General features: G+C 34.3%; 1 protein-coding gene and 1 pseudogene across 1 annotated transcript; both read left to right on the top strand.

The window, feature by feature from the left end:
- The first annotated feature begins 653 nt into the window (after positions 1–653).
- Positions 654–3,292, top strand: LOC133857663 (linamarin synthase 2-like; annotated as a pseudogene).
- An 8,052-nt stretch (positions 3,293–11,344) lies between these two features.
- On the top strand, positions 11,345–14,370 carry LOC133857656 (linamarin synthase 1-like). Its single transcript, XM_062292948.1, has 2 exons — positions 11,345–11,935; positions 13,335–14,370. The coding sequence occupies exons 1-2, from the start codon at positions 11,428–11,430 to the stop codon at positions 14,261–14,263; spliced, it is 1,437 nt and encodes a 478-aa protein (XP_062148932.1). The 5' UTR covers positions 11,345–11,427; the 3' UTR covers positions 14,264–14,370.
- Positions 14,371–14,997: the final 627 nt, after the last annotated feature.

Here is a 14,997-nt window from a genome sequence, read left to right as displayed (position 1 = left end):
ATCGTTACACAAATATCATCTTAAAGATAACGATTCATCGTGCCTTAAACTATCTTTTTATTTCAGATCTTTGTTCTTTCTCACATAATATTTTTCTAACAATCTCAATGTTTTTGTTTTCATTCTTCTTCTTATAACCTTATATTTCTAACATGAAGGCAACAAGAAAAGAAAAAGATATAAGAAAAGAGGGGAAAAAATGGATAAGCTAATTAAATTTAATTAATGAGTGATAGTGAAAACATTGATAGATAATTCTACCGTTCTAAGCATATATAGGGAATTAATGCTGCACATGAACTCAACCCGCATGCTAGTAGTATTTGAAGCCCTCAAAATTGTACATAAAAATAATAGTAGTTTTAGTAGTTTTGAAACATTTTAGTTTGAGGGACTAAAAATGTAATGTTCTCAAAATAAAATCTTGTCGTGGTAACTTTCTGTACTTCATGATTACAAAATTGTGTGGTGCATGTGCGTCCGTGCATATTGAGTTATCTATTAACACAAGTTTATATACATACATATCTATGATAACTTATAATAATTGCGATGTGCTCCGAGATTGGGAATCTTAATTTATTGTTGGTTTTTTACATAACGAGACAATAGTGTTCCCATATGTTGGTTTTTGGAATCTTTTACTCTTTTATAGAAAGCGGTGGTGAAATATATATTTACTCAACCTCATCACAGTGACACAGTGCCCATCGAACGTCTGGCTAATATTGAAGCATCTTTCCCGATAAAATGGTACAAAGCTAAAGGAAGCTATCACAAGGCCTTGAAATTTGCTAAGGATGGGTTCAGTACTTGAATTGAAGCCAGAAAACCTCATGCAGTTTGCGTCCCATTCCCAACACAAGGGCATGTGACCCCCATGATGCGATTAGCCAAGCTCCTGCACTCAAGGGGCTTCCGCATAACTTTTGTCAACACAGAGTTCAGTCACATACGACTAATCCGGTCTAAGGGTCCCGATTACATAAAGGGCTTACCGGATTTCCGGTTTGAAACTATATCGGATGGGTTGCCGCCGGACTATGATGTAACCCAAGATATCCCAGCCTTAGGCGATTCTACAAGAAAGAATTGTTTAGCCCCGTTTAAAGAGCTTGTACTTGAGCTTAACTCCACGTCTGAAGTGCCTCCAATCACTTGCATAGTTTCAGATGGGCTTACGGGTTTTGGTCGTGAAGTTGCAAAAGAGTTGGGTATACCGGTGGTTCAATTTTGGACTGCTTCAGCTTGTGGCTTCATGGCATATCTGAACTTCAATGAACTCGTCAAAAGAGACATTATTCCATTCAAAGGTATGTACTGAATTGGGGTATTTTTGTGCAATAAAGCTTGCATGATACTATGTTGTACTTCCTCTTGTTTGTGCACTTGATTGGGCTATTTAGACCTCATCCGAAACACCAATGTTTTGTTTTGTTGATTTTGGTTGTTTGTTAATTGTTAAATCGTGATCAGTTGGTCTAAACATGAAATTTTTTTTATCTAAATGGAATTATAGTAAAAAGTCATGTTGGAATTGGACATTTTTACTCTAATATCATGTTATTTTTTAAAAAAAAAAATAAAAAATTTGAAAAAAGTTAAAATGATTTGAAGTTGATATTTTAAGAGAAAATTGGGGTTGAGGGAAGGGGTTTGCCAAACAACCTCACGGTTTGGCAAACAACTCATTTTTTGTGTTTTTTTTTTAAAAAACAAAAAGTCAACTCGTAAACATTCATATTTTTTATATCACATTAATAACTTCTTATTATTATTCAAACAAAAAACCCTATAAAAACCATAATTTTTTTTTTCATTTTTTCTTACAAATAATATAAAACTTCTTTTTACTGTATACTACATCAATAACTTCTTATTAGTATTCAAACAAAAATTCCACTACAAAACCTTTATCAAACATAACATATTTGATGACTAAACGACAGTAGTCTTTGTAACATTTTCACTGCAAAAGTCTGATGGAGCAGTGGCAAAGGACAGGGAATCTCTAGCCCTGCCCAGGGCACATCAATTGGTGGGTTAGCTCACACCCATATAATGAGACATGCAATTTTGTCATATATACACGATTTTTGTTTGTAAAAATTGCAATATTTAGCATGAGCTTAACAACATATTCCCTAAACATAATTTTATTTACCACGTGCTACAGACGAAAACTTCAAAGAAGACGGCACACTTGACACACCAATCGACTGGATCTCAGGCATGAAAAACATTCGGCTCAAAGACCTTCCTAGCTTCATTAGAACTACTGATATTAATGAAACCATGTTCGATATGCATGGATCAGAAGCACAAAATTGTTTAAATTCTTCTTCGATCATCTTCAACACATTTGATGAGTTTGAATATGAAGTACTAGATGCAATTTCAACCATATTCCCTCGCATTTACAATATAGGCCCACTTCCCTTACTAGGCCGGCATGTGCCTAATAGCCAATACAAATCCTTAAGTTTAAGCTTATGGAAGGAAGACTCCAAATGTCTCCAATGGCTTGATAAATGGGAACCCAATTCTATTGTGTATGTAAACTATGGCAGCATAACCGTGATGACTGAACAATATTTGAAAGAGTTTGCATGGGGGCTTGCAAATAGCAAGCACCCATTTTTGTGGATAGTTAGGCCAGATGTGGCATTGGGAGGTTCGACAAATTTGCCTGAACAGTTTTTTGAGGAAACCAAGGATAGGGGATTGCTAGTAAGTTGGTGCCCCCAAGAGCAAGTTCTAGCACACCCATCGATCAATAGGACTTTTCCTAACACATTGCGGATGGAACTCTACATTGGAAAGCATATGTTATGGTGTGCCTATTATTTGTTGGCCATTTTTCTCAGAGCAACATACGAATTGTCGGTATGCTTGTACCTCCTGGGGGATTGGTATGGAGGTCAACCCCGATGTAAAACGTGTTGAGATTGAAGCGCTTGTTAAAGAAGTGATGAAAGGGGATAAGGGGAAGGAAATGAGGCAAAAGGCACTAGAATGGAAAAAGAAAGCAGTTGAAGCTACTGATATTGGAGGTTCTTCTTACAAGAATTTTGAAAGGTTAATTGAGGAGGCTCTCCATGCTCCATATGGCAACTAAATAGTGTAACTATTGTAAGCATATATATCTACCATGCATGGTCACAGCTATATCTATGGCATCATATATGTTCTATCTTTCATGCATGCATAATTAGTAGTTATTATTTTTGAGATGTAATTATGTTGTGTAATCCTTAGATGATGACCGAATTATATTTCTTTCAAGTAATTATTCAAGTGTTTTCAAGTAACTAATTACTTACCGATGCATTTATTTCTAGAGGTTTAATTGCCCCAGGTGCTTGGGCAGTTGGGCTTTCTCATCTTTTTGCATTATTGACAAAATGTTGCAAGAATAATTCATGGTTTATACTTTGGTGAGGCCGTCCTAAAAACTTTATATCATCATAGAGTTTGTGAAATCCTTTAAATTAAATATTACTCTAGCTTCCTTGCTATCAAGTCTTGAATTCACAGTTTTGTTAGAGTATTAGCAGAAGATTCTCTAAATTCTATTTCTTATTTCTTAATTGTAAAGAAATCTTTCAAAAATTCATTGCTTCAGATTTCCTTATTGTCATTTGAAGTAGAGCTCTAGTGCTAGTGAGCTTATATTCAAGAGAGAAAATGTCATTTGAAGTAGAGCTCATTAATAATAAAAAGATATCATCATAAATTGAATTTTCTCAACGTTGAAAACATAAGTGCCAAAAAAAAAAAAATACATAATTGAATTTTCCATTAGATACTAATTTTTTTTTTTTCAATCACAAATTTTACTAAGAGCTTAACTGTATTTTTAAAAATTGTGTTTTGAAATTTATTTTTTTTCAAATTTCAATTCACTAAACCAAACTAACACTAAATTAGTGACCCATGAAAAACAAATAGAAAATAAAAAACCAATGACATGCAACTTATCATCTAGGAGTATAGGCTAGACATAAGCATTAATTATGTGTCTTGGCTCGGTAATACTGTTATACCAGGATAGACCAGTCTATTTCGGTGGCTAACATAACGTGTAAGCAGTTAATAAGAGAAATCACTATAAACACACAACTTCAGCTAATGTGCATTAGTCTTAAGCAAAATTTCTTTTAGTTTAATTAGCTAGGTTCTAACTACAAAGTTTTAGCAGTACTCAATGATTGAATAATATTGTGCCATGTATATATACGCTAGCATCTTCATATCAAATCTATGTTTTTGGCTCTACTTAGGTTACCCTACTTGCATTAATATATATTCCCTTTATAAGTTCAAAAAATAATAATAATAATAATAATAATAATAATGACTTTTGAAGGGCATGCATGGGGCAACATTTGATGTAGCTTGTTACTTTGCTTAGCTGTACCCAACTATGTATAGAATCGACCAGTTGTAGGGTCATATGTAACAGACTAGGAATGGGTCATGTCTAATATATGTCAGACTATAGTAACCTTACCCTCCATGTTTTAGATATGTGTTCCAAGTTTGAGCCATCTCTATTTAATAGAAAACCACAATGATGTAAACCACAATGAATAATATTGCATCAAGTTGCATGTGGTAGCTAGGAAGTTGGAATAATTCAGACGTACAAGATGGCATGCATGCTTAATGTGACTTGGAATAGAACAGTGACAAATCAACTAGGAAGTTGGGACATAGGAAGTTAGGAGTACGCAACTAGCTAGAGCTAAATCCTTTGTCCATATATACCAAAGACAGAAAAACCATGTCAGAGCAAGAAAGAAACTAATTAAAATTAAAAATAAATAAATAAATAAATTTTTTTCTTAAAAAAAAAAAAAAAAAAAAAAGAAGAAAAAGAAAGAAAGATTGATCGGAAGCCATCAAAAAGCTGCTCTCTGTTATAAGGTACGTTCCATGACAAGTCACCCAAAAGCTGCGCTCTAATTAGAGGTGTCCATCGTGGTACCCTTTTGAACAATAGCTAGCATCAATTTCATTTCAAGATATGCATAGAGCTGTAAATTTCTATGACATAAATTGCTTGTTTGGTAAGGGAAGGTGGTAAGAGAAGGTGAATTCTCACTCCCCTCTTTACTTATACTAAAATCAATTAATTTTAAAATATTTAAACTTTATATTACATTAATAATTTTTTATTATTATTTAAATAAAAAAAAATTACTACAATACAAAATTTTTTCACTTTTCTATACAAATTCTTTTTTATTTATATCACATCTATCAATTTCAACTCTCATTACCAATTCCCCTTCCCTTACCAAACAAGACCAAAATTATAACAATCGATCTTTGTTCCCTTTTTCGCTGATCATGAATGATCATCTGTTACTTGATGGGTAGCTCTTTTGGCTGAATATTGATTAATACGGGCACTTGGATTATTATAGGGAATAGTGATCTCCTGATGAGATTGGATGCAATAAGTTGTTCATATTGCATGCAATATGTAACATGGACGACTCATTATACTCGGTCTAAATTTTTAATCTGACCCGCATCAAAATTTGAGATCTTTAGCAAAAATCCTGGACTCATTACCGTATATAATCTGATCTTATTTCAAAGTTATCTAAGGACAATACCTTCTCCTAAAAGTACATAGATGGCAATTTGGCAAACAATGTAACTTTTGGACTACACTTAAGAGGGCAGCAAAGCTCAGGAAAAAAAAAATTAAATAAAATAAAATAAAAAAATCCCCTAGAATGTTAATCAACACCAACCTTGTGGAACCCCTCAAGGTTTCAAATAAGTCTTATATGAGAGATCCACACATACATAGATAACACAAATTAATTTATATAATTTCTCAAATATGTTGTTGGGGATGATCATATTATGTTCAAATCATATATATAGTTAGTTTGAAATAAATACCAATTAAGTTGCATATTTGGGATGCATCCCAAATATTTGGAGCCTACACATGGTTTATACTCAATTTTCTATGCTAAATATATGGGACCTCGGTGCTACCTTTTGATTGAGGATCCTGCTTGCTTTATGACAATGCACCTAAATTTTGGGCCACCATTCAAACAATTATAGTCAAATCTCATATTTTTTTTTTTTTTTTTAGAGATATAGTTGGAAATTCAGTATTTTATTGATAATTACAAGTATGCAAACAATGAAAGGAACAAATTAGAGAGAGAGAGAGAGAGAGAGAGAGAGAGAGAGAATCAATGTGCCTCACATAGAAACATGTGAGGCACATCATTTTAGGAATAACCCATAAATAATAATAATTAAAAAAATAAAAAATAAAAATAAAAAGGTGAGGGGTAATACATGCAATTGTACTCCTTGAAATTAGCTTAAAGTGGGGAACTTGCTTTTATAGAAGAGTTCTTCTACACATGCACCCCTCATCCCTCTTTGTCGCTCCTTTATAATATAAAATTCAATTTTTTTAAGGAAAAAGGAGTGACAAGGAGGATGAAAGACTCATCTTTAGCATTTCCTTTTATAGAACGGTGTGAACACCATGTAAAGATTGTAGGGACACCATGTATCTACCCAAATCAATCTTTTGAAAAGTAATAGCATAGGTACAGGCACGGAGCCAGACATTTTAATGAGGGGGCCAAATAATTTTTTTTTTAAGTACGGGTTAAAGTATATATATATAAAGACAAATTTTAAGTAAATTAAACATAACCCAGTTTTGATATTTTTATTATTCCATTCAAATTAAAAATCAATAAGCAAAAATGAAAAGAGTTTTTGGAAAAAAAAAAAAAGTAAAGAAAACAGCTGTCCAAAGATTCAGAAAATAAAAAATAAAAAAGGTCTCAATTATTTTTTCCACACATTCTTAGGAAATCGAGCTTGGTCAAGCTTGTGACTCCTCAAATCTACACCTGTCTTTTTCTAATGTACTACTTATTAAACCCTTTTCGTTTACTTTGAACAAAGCCTCTACAACTTTGTAAAGATCCTTCCATTGTTACATTTTCAGGCATGTCTATTACTGCCCTTGAAATATTAAAAGAAAATATTTTGACAATAAAGCTATCGTTCCAAATGAGATGAAACCAGTTGAAGAGATGATAAAAGAGAAAGGGCCAAGGGGCAAAAAAACAAAAATTCTTGCTAGAAGCCAATAGGCAAAAAAAACCCTTAATTTGATTCATCTAAAAAAAATACCTTAATTTAATTTAATTTTTTTTTACCTTAATTTTTTTTTTTCTTAAGAGTGGGGGCCCAAGGCCCCCACCGGCCCCCTCTCTCTCGGTCATTGCATAGGTATAAAGGTGCCTGTCATTTTTTCATAATTGCACGTAAGGAACACATAGCACCAATTTAGGCACAATTATTATTGACATATATGGTGAGTCGGACAATTGAGTAGATACACTAGGAGATGATTAGTTCACTACTATTAGATCGTCACTTGTGTTACAAATTAATAATGAAGACATGGAATTGCATGCAAGATTTGCGGTGCCTTACCCTCCTTTTTGGAGAATAATATAGAGAGAGAGTCTCGACAATTTTTAGAGGGAGAGAGAGAGCGTTTTTGAGGGTTTTTTTTTTTTTGGGGGGGGGGGTGGGGGTTCCACGCCTTCCCCCTCCTGGTGGTGGTTCTTCTTTTGCTTTTTTTTTTAGCAAGGGAGTTTTTTTGGTTTTGTTCTTATGTAGTTTAGGTGTCTTAGCTTCCAGCCTTTAGGGCTGTGGGTTTTGTCCCCCCGGTTTCCAGCGGTGGTTGTAGTCCCTTTACAGAAGATCTCAAGAGAGTTTTGGTGTTGGTTAGTGGCTTCTTGGCGTGTCTCCGACGGAGTTACTGACCGTACTTCCATGTTGTTTCCTTTGGAGTCAGATCTATTCACTTTGGCCGAGTTTCTCAAGACACACACCTCTCCACGGTGGTCGCCGGCCTCTTTCGGTTCAGCAGCCTCCAGCCTTGGCCGTGACGCGTGTTGCTGATTGGCGCGTGGCCCGCACGCGCCAAGGAGGTCACTCCCAGTACCAGCGCGTGAGGGCTACGATATGATTTCCAAGGTGCGGCTAATGGTGTTTCGGTGGTTCGGGTGTCTTCGGCGGTCGTTTGTTGAAGAGGGTGGTCCCTGGTGGAGCGCGTGTGCCCCACACGCCACCGCCGGTGACGGCGTTTTCCGACGCCGGTTTTCTGTGATGATCTTTTGTTGTTGGGTTGTTTTGTGTTTTTCTGACAGTTTGCTCTGTGCTTATATTAATCTAGTCATTGGTTGTGGCCCAGAATGCGTGACCAATTCCTTGTTCATGTAAAGGTTTATATCAACGTATAAGCACCATTCTTTTAACTAGATTTGTTTAGTAGCAACTGTCTGTAGTTACATGAAATTGTCTCATGTTGGTTGTACACCCTTAGGTGGTTGTTGATGTACGCCTTTATGGTATGTTGTGATGTACTGTTATTGTTATTGTCAGCAATAAAAGTTTAAACTTTCCCTCAAAAAAAAAAAAAAAAAAAAAGTAATGAAGACATGGTATTCCTCCTTTTCCTCTTGGATCAGGGTCTCTCTATTTTACTTGAAGGAACTATTTTATGGTAAAAATTTTTATTTTGTTACATTTAATGGTGTACATGATGTCACGTAGTGGATATGTTTAAATTTTTATATAACGTGACATCAATTACACCGTTAGATACAACAACAAAAAATCATAACCATTAAATAACTCATCTCTATTTCAAATGAAATAAAAAAGATCATTGTCACTCCTGCATAGTGCTTCTAGGAGTATTACAACTTTTACTACAAGTCCCTTACAAGCTAACGTGACAAACCACATGACACTTACCATGCCAAATACTAAACAATTAAATTTTACCAATTAAATTTTGTTGATTAATTTTTTTCACCCATGTTATATCATACAACAATCATATGGATTGTCGTGTAATTAAATTTGTAAGGAATTATAGTAAAAGTTGTAGTATTGCACTTATTTTCCCCAAACTCATTCATTAAAAGAAAGTTACTACATATTTACTGAATAAAAGTCTAAAAAGGACAATTTGGCCTGAGGATGATACAGCATGAATCCAAACTAGATAGGTTTCGTGCTTTCATACATGCTTATAGTTCAGATGACCTCATTATTAAACTTCCAGTTAATTCTAACAAACTGGAATAGGGTCCATTTGATACCTATTGTACCAAAAATGATGGCAACCTAAAATTTGATTCAGATTCTCAAATTTATTAGTCAATGGAATATAATTAAGGGAAGCCTCAAAAGGCCTGGGCAAAAGAATTGAAGATTTCAATTTGAAAGATTCTAATGTTCAGTTTGTTTCGACATAAAATGGTTTCCGTTGTAAACATTACACAGCTTTTCAGGTACTAATAGTATTTTTTAAGCTTATTAACGCAATACTAAACAGACTCTTAGCCGACTTACTTTTATGCCTATAAAAGGCATGCACGTATAAATTAACACTTTATAGATTAAGATTTATCTAGCAATTAATGACACTTTCAATGTATATCACTTTCTGGGGACATTCATGACCTCGACTTGGTGGTCCAAGTTTAATTGGTTGATGATACTTATAAATTGCATTCAACAACCAATTTTCCGTTGTAGTTGGATGTCATCTCCAAGCCACAATTGTGCCTCGATCTTACCAACCAATTTTCCGTTGTAGTTGGATGTCATCTCCAAGCCACAATTGTGCCTCGATCTTACCAACCAATTTTCCATTGTAGTTGGATGTCATCTCCAAGCCACAATTGTGCCTCGATCTTACCAACCAATTTTCCGTTGTAGTTGGATGTCATCTCCAAGCCACAATTGTGCCTCGATCTTACCAACCAATTTTCCATTGTAGTTGGATGTCATCTCCAAGCCACAATTGTGCCTCGATCTTACGAACAACAAAAAATTATGATTCTAATTAACCAAGAAATTAGGTTTAGACCCGATCAAATATCACCTGGCCTCCAAAATATAAAAAACACTTTTATTGGATGAACTAGCTAGCTGCTTAGGTCGTTTTAGAAGCAGTGGTTTTTAAAATCATTTTCTAAATAATATGTTAAAAGAACTCCTCATACATGTTACTCTTAGATCAAGGTTCACATAATATTGATAGTGAAGAGACGTGGCCATACATAAATGTAGTATACAAAATTCATTCTAGCTATAATATTGATTTCATATACGTTTGTTCTATGTTGATACATTAACCACATGGCAGGCACTCGGGGAAGATTTTAAATAGAACAAGTAGTAAGAGAGGTTCACCGAAGGTCTGATAGAACCATTTTTTATGATTAAGAAATAGTTGCATACCTAAAGAGGAATCTCACCTTCCCTATATAGGTTGGTCGTTCCCGCTTTCCTTTACTAGGTTTCAAGGAATCCTAATTACTAAATTCTTACTTACTCCCAACACGAGAGTACTTTATTTAAATACTAGCTACTTGTCCTCTCAAATTGAGGGATCATTTATGTTACTACTGTTACTATTTTTATTATCATCCTGATAAGGTTTAATAACCCCATGATTTATGTATATACCTTGTGTTAGACATTGCATAGGCTTACATAGATTAGAATCTTATACAATTTTAAAGAAATTTTATATTCTTAAATTATGTGAATTCAAGCATTTTTTACATCGAACGACATAAAAAATGTTATATATTAAAAATATGATATGTTATTGGGGTAAAAAATTAAAAAATTAAAAAATAAAAAATCTAGAAAGCTTTTTCTTTATTTTTTAAAAGACGTTTTTTCTTTACTAAACACGAGATAGTGTTTTTCTCAAAACTTTTATACAACATAAAATATAAGAACCTAATAAAAATATTTTCAATTCTCATTATTAACTTATCACATTTTAAATATGTATTACTTTTCATGCCGTTTGATATAACAAACAACTTAAATTCATATTCTCTTTTCCTTTGATTTTTGTTTTATTCGAGACTTTCACGCTCAATAAAGATGGTTGGTTTGGGAATCGTGAGAGATACAGTTTATATATATATATATATATATATATATATATATATATATATTACTTCACCAAGATGAGAACTGTAGGGTGTCATGTGGCAAGGTCGGATATAAATGTACAATACCCCTTCACATGGGGTGGGCCCCACACTGTGGGGCCCACCCCATGTGAAGGAGTGTTGTACATTTGTTGTAGGGGTGATATACAACTATTATTATTCATATATATTACTTCACCAAGACGAGAACTGCAAGGTGTCATGTGGCAAGGTATATATATATATATATATATTACTTCACCAAGACGAGAACTGCAGGGTGTCATGTGGCAAGGTCATCTAACGGCTAATATTGAAGCATAGTTTCTATAAAATAGTACAAAGCTAAAGGAAGCTAGCAATCACAAGGCCTTGAAATTTGCTAAAGATGGGTTCAGTTGAAGCCAGAAAACCCCATGCAGTATGTGTCCCATTCCCAGCGCAAGGGCATGTGACCCCCATGATGCGATTAGCCAAGCTACTACACTCGAGGGGTTTCCACATTACCTTTGTCAACAGCGAGTTCAACCACATGCGGCTAGTCCGGTCCAAAGGACCCGACCACATGAAGGGCTTACCGGATTTCCAGTTTGAAACTATACCCGATGGGTTGCCACCGTCCGATCGGGATGCAACCCAGGATGTCCCAGCCTTATGTGATTCCGTAAGAAAGAATTGTCTGGCCCCATTTAAAGAGCTTGTGCTTAAGCTTAACTCAACATTTGAAGTGCCTCCAGTCACTTGCATAGTTTCGGATGGGGTTATGAGTTTCGGCCGTAAAGCTGCAAAAGATTTGGGTCTCCTAGAGGTTCAATTTTGGACTTCTTCAGCTTGTGGTCTCATGGGATGTCTGAACTTTGGCGAACTCGTCAAAAGAGGCATTGTTCCATTCAAAGGTATGTGCTTGGTGGTTTGTGTTCGAGCTGGGTGTAATCCGGTTTACACCCAGCTCGGTCGACATAACTCTTAGTGATAAACTATGTAAATCTATTTATTTTGGCTTCTCACTAGTTCTGGAAAATAGATGATCAATCTCCTAACAGTTGGGCTATTTTTTCGGTGCACTAAAGCTTTCGTGGTACTTTATCTGCATGCATGAAGATTTTCTTCTCTTTTCTTTTTGTGTAATATTCTATGTACTTCCTTCACGAATTTCTCGTTTTCATCCTTTGTCGAGCGTAAAGTAGCCTCGTCTGAAGTTTGATTAATATTGCAAACCACATGATGTACGTCTCTTGGTTCTTTATTTTGTTTTGTTCGTGACATATGGTTGTGTTAATATATAGTTAATTTTTATTATTATTATTATTATTTAAATGGAATTATATAATAAAGTCAACTTCGAATTCTGCAATTTTATTCTAATATCATGTTATTAATTAATAAATTTAATTATTTATAATTAGAGTAATGCTATATATATATATATATATATATATATATATATATATATATATGTGCAAGACTCATATCCCTATTTTATCCCCCAAATGTGACCGGGATTTTAAAATTACGATTTTGTTTGATATTGATCACTATTAGATTTTGATCCGGCCAGTACTAATGATTTTAAAAGTCATGTGGAAAAAAATACTATAATGAAATAAATAAATTAAAAATAATAAAAAAATAATATAGAGTTAAGAATAGATAATCGGATGTATAGTGCATTTAAAATTTATTAGCTAAACTAGATAAAATAGATTTTGATTAGCTATTCTAGATTGAAAAATACATAAGCCATTGGAAATGCTCTAAGAGAGGAAAATCATGTCAAGACATGCTTTTACTGAATAGAAATGTTATTTATTACACTGCTATACAACTAACATATAATTGGGACGATGAGCTAGTACAAATTAATCCTTGATTAACTTACTCTGGGTCAAAGAAGAAGCTGAAGAATAAAACTAAGCTATGAAAATGGTTGTCTGATCGCGTGTTACTGCGAATGAAAAAAAATTCTATATTTTTATCCAAAAAATTGTCTAACTATGTTGGTGTGGCACTCCAAATCAACTATTTGATTTTTTTTTTTTTAATTATTATTATTAACAAGAATTAGTCCAGAACTATAGTATCTAGCAATTCTTTGAAAAAAAAAAGGGGGGGGCTATGAGAATATGTACGGTTGTTTAATAATATATTCAAATCATAATTATGCCTTTTTGACCTAGAGTGGACGTGCGTACAATTTGTCACATATCAACATGATTTTAGTTTGTAAAAACTGCAATATTTAGAATGAGTTCGACAATATTCCCTAAATGTAAGTTTATTTACCACATGTTACAGATGAAAGCTTCAAAGATGACGGGACACTTGACATACCAATCAATTGGATTCCAGGCATGAAAAACATTCGGCTCAAGGACCTCCCTACCTTCATTAGAACCACTGATACTAATGAAATAATGTTCGATGTTATTGGATCAGAAGCACGAAATTGCTTGAATTCTTCTGCAATCATCTTCAACACATTTGATGAGTTTGAATATGAAGTACTGGAAGCAATTTCAGCCATGTTCCCTCGGATTTACAGTATAGGTCCGCTTCCCTTATTAGGCCGGCATGTGCCTGATAGCCAACTCAAGTCCTTAAGTTCAAGCTTATGGAAAGAAGATTCAAAATGTCTCCAATGGCTTGATGAAAGGGAATCCAAATCTGTTGTGTATGTAAACTATGGTAGTATTACCGTGATGACCGAGCAACATTTGAAAGAGTTTGCATGGGGGCTTGCAAATAGCAAGTACCCTTTTTTGTGGATTGTTAGGCCAGACGTAGTAATGGGAGATTCAGCAATTCTGCCTGAAGAATTTTTTGATGAGACTAAAGATAGGGGATTGCTAGTGACTTGGTGCCCCCAAGACCAAGTGTTGGCACACCCATCAATAGGTGTTTTCCTAACACATTGTGGATGGAACTCTACAATAGAAAGCATTTGTGGTGGTGTGCCTGTTATTTGCTGGCCATTTTTCGCTGACCAACAAATAAATTGTCGGTACGCTTGTACCACCTGGGGAATTGGCATGGAGGTCAACCATGATGTAAAACGTGGTGAGATTGAAGAACTTGTTAATGAAGTGATGGAAGGGGATAAAGGAAAGGCGATGAGGCAAAAGGCACAAGAATGGAAGAAGAAAGCAGTGGAAGTTACTAATATTGGAGGTTCATCTTACCAAAGTTTTGAAAGGTTAATTAAAGAGGTTCTCCTTGGTCCATAGAGCAACTGAATAGCATTACTATTTTAAACCTATCGAGCATGGTCACATCTATATCTATTTCAAGTTCTATCTTCCATAAATAGTAGTTATATATTTTTTAGATTTAATTCTGTTGTGTAATTTTTAGATGATCAAAAACTTATATTTCTTTCGAGTAATTAATTATTATTTGAATGTTTTCCAGTAATATATATTAGATTACTCAATTGAATGACCCAAAACAAAAGGGATACCGAACATATTTAACCATCACGTTCTACGTACTAAAAAAAAACATACTTTAGTATCGTTTGACATTTTTAGAGCAAAAAAATTTAGAAAAGTCTTGTTGAGTATTTTATCAAACAGAAATATGTTTACTTTACGTAGTTTTTTGGGTACTAACAATACTTTTTAAGCTCATTAACGTCATACTAAACAGACCCTTAGCCGATCGACTTACTCTTATCCCAATAAGAGGGACGTATAAATTAACACTTCATAGATCGACTAAGATTTATCTAGCAATGACACTTTCAATGTATATCACTTTCTGGGGACATTCATGACCTCGACTTGGTGGTCCAAGTTTAATTGGTTGATGATACTATAAATTGACATTCAACAACCAATTTTCCGTTGTAGTTGGATGTCATCTCTCAGTCACGATCGATTCGTCACGAGGAAAATTCAAGCCACAATTGTGCCTCTTACGAACAACAAAAAATTATGATTCTAATTAACCAAGAAAATTA

This window comes from Alnus glutinosa, chromosome 14 (assembly GCF_958979055.1).
Source record: "Alnus glutinosa chromosome 14, dhAlnGlut1.1, whole genome shotgun sequence".
Lineage (NCBI taxonomy): Eukaryota > Viridiplantae > Streptophyta > Magnoliopsida > Fagales > Betulaceae > Alnus > Alnus glutinosa.
This window is presented reverse-complemented; position numbering and strand designations above follow the sequence as displayed.

What these genes read in the sequence shown, in the direction of transcription:
- LOC133857656 (XM_062292948.1), top strand. Translation starts at nt 11,428, where the DNA reads ATGGGTTCAGTTGAAGCCAGAAAACCCCATGCAGTATGTGTCCCATTC. An exon ending in AGGCATTGTTCCATTCAAAG is followed by an intron (nt 11,936 to 13,334) that starts GTATGTGCTTGG and finishes CACATGTTACAG; the next exon opens with ATGAAAGCTTCAAAGATGAC.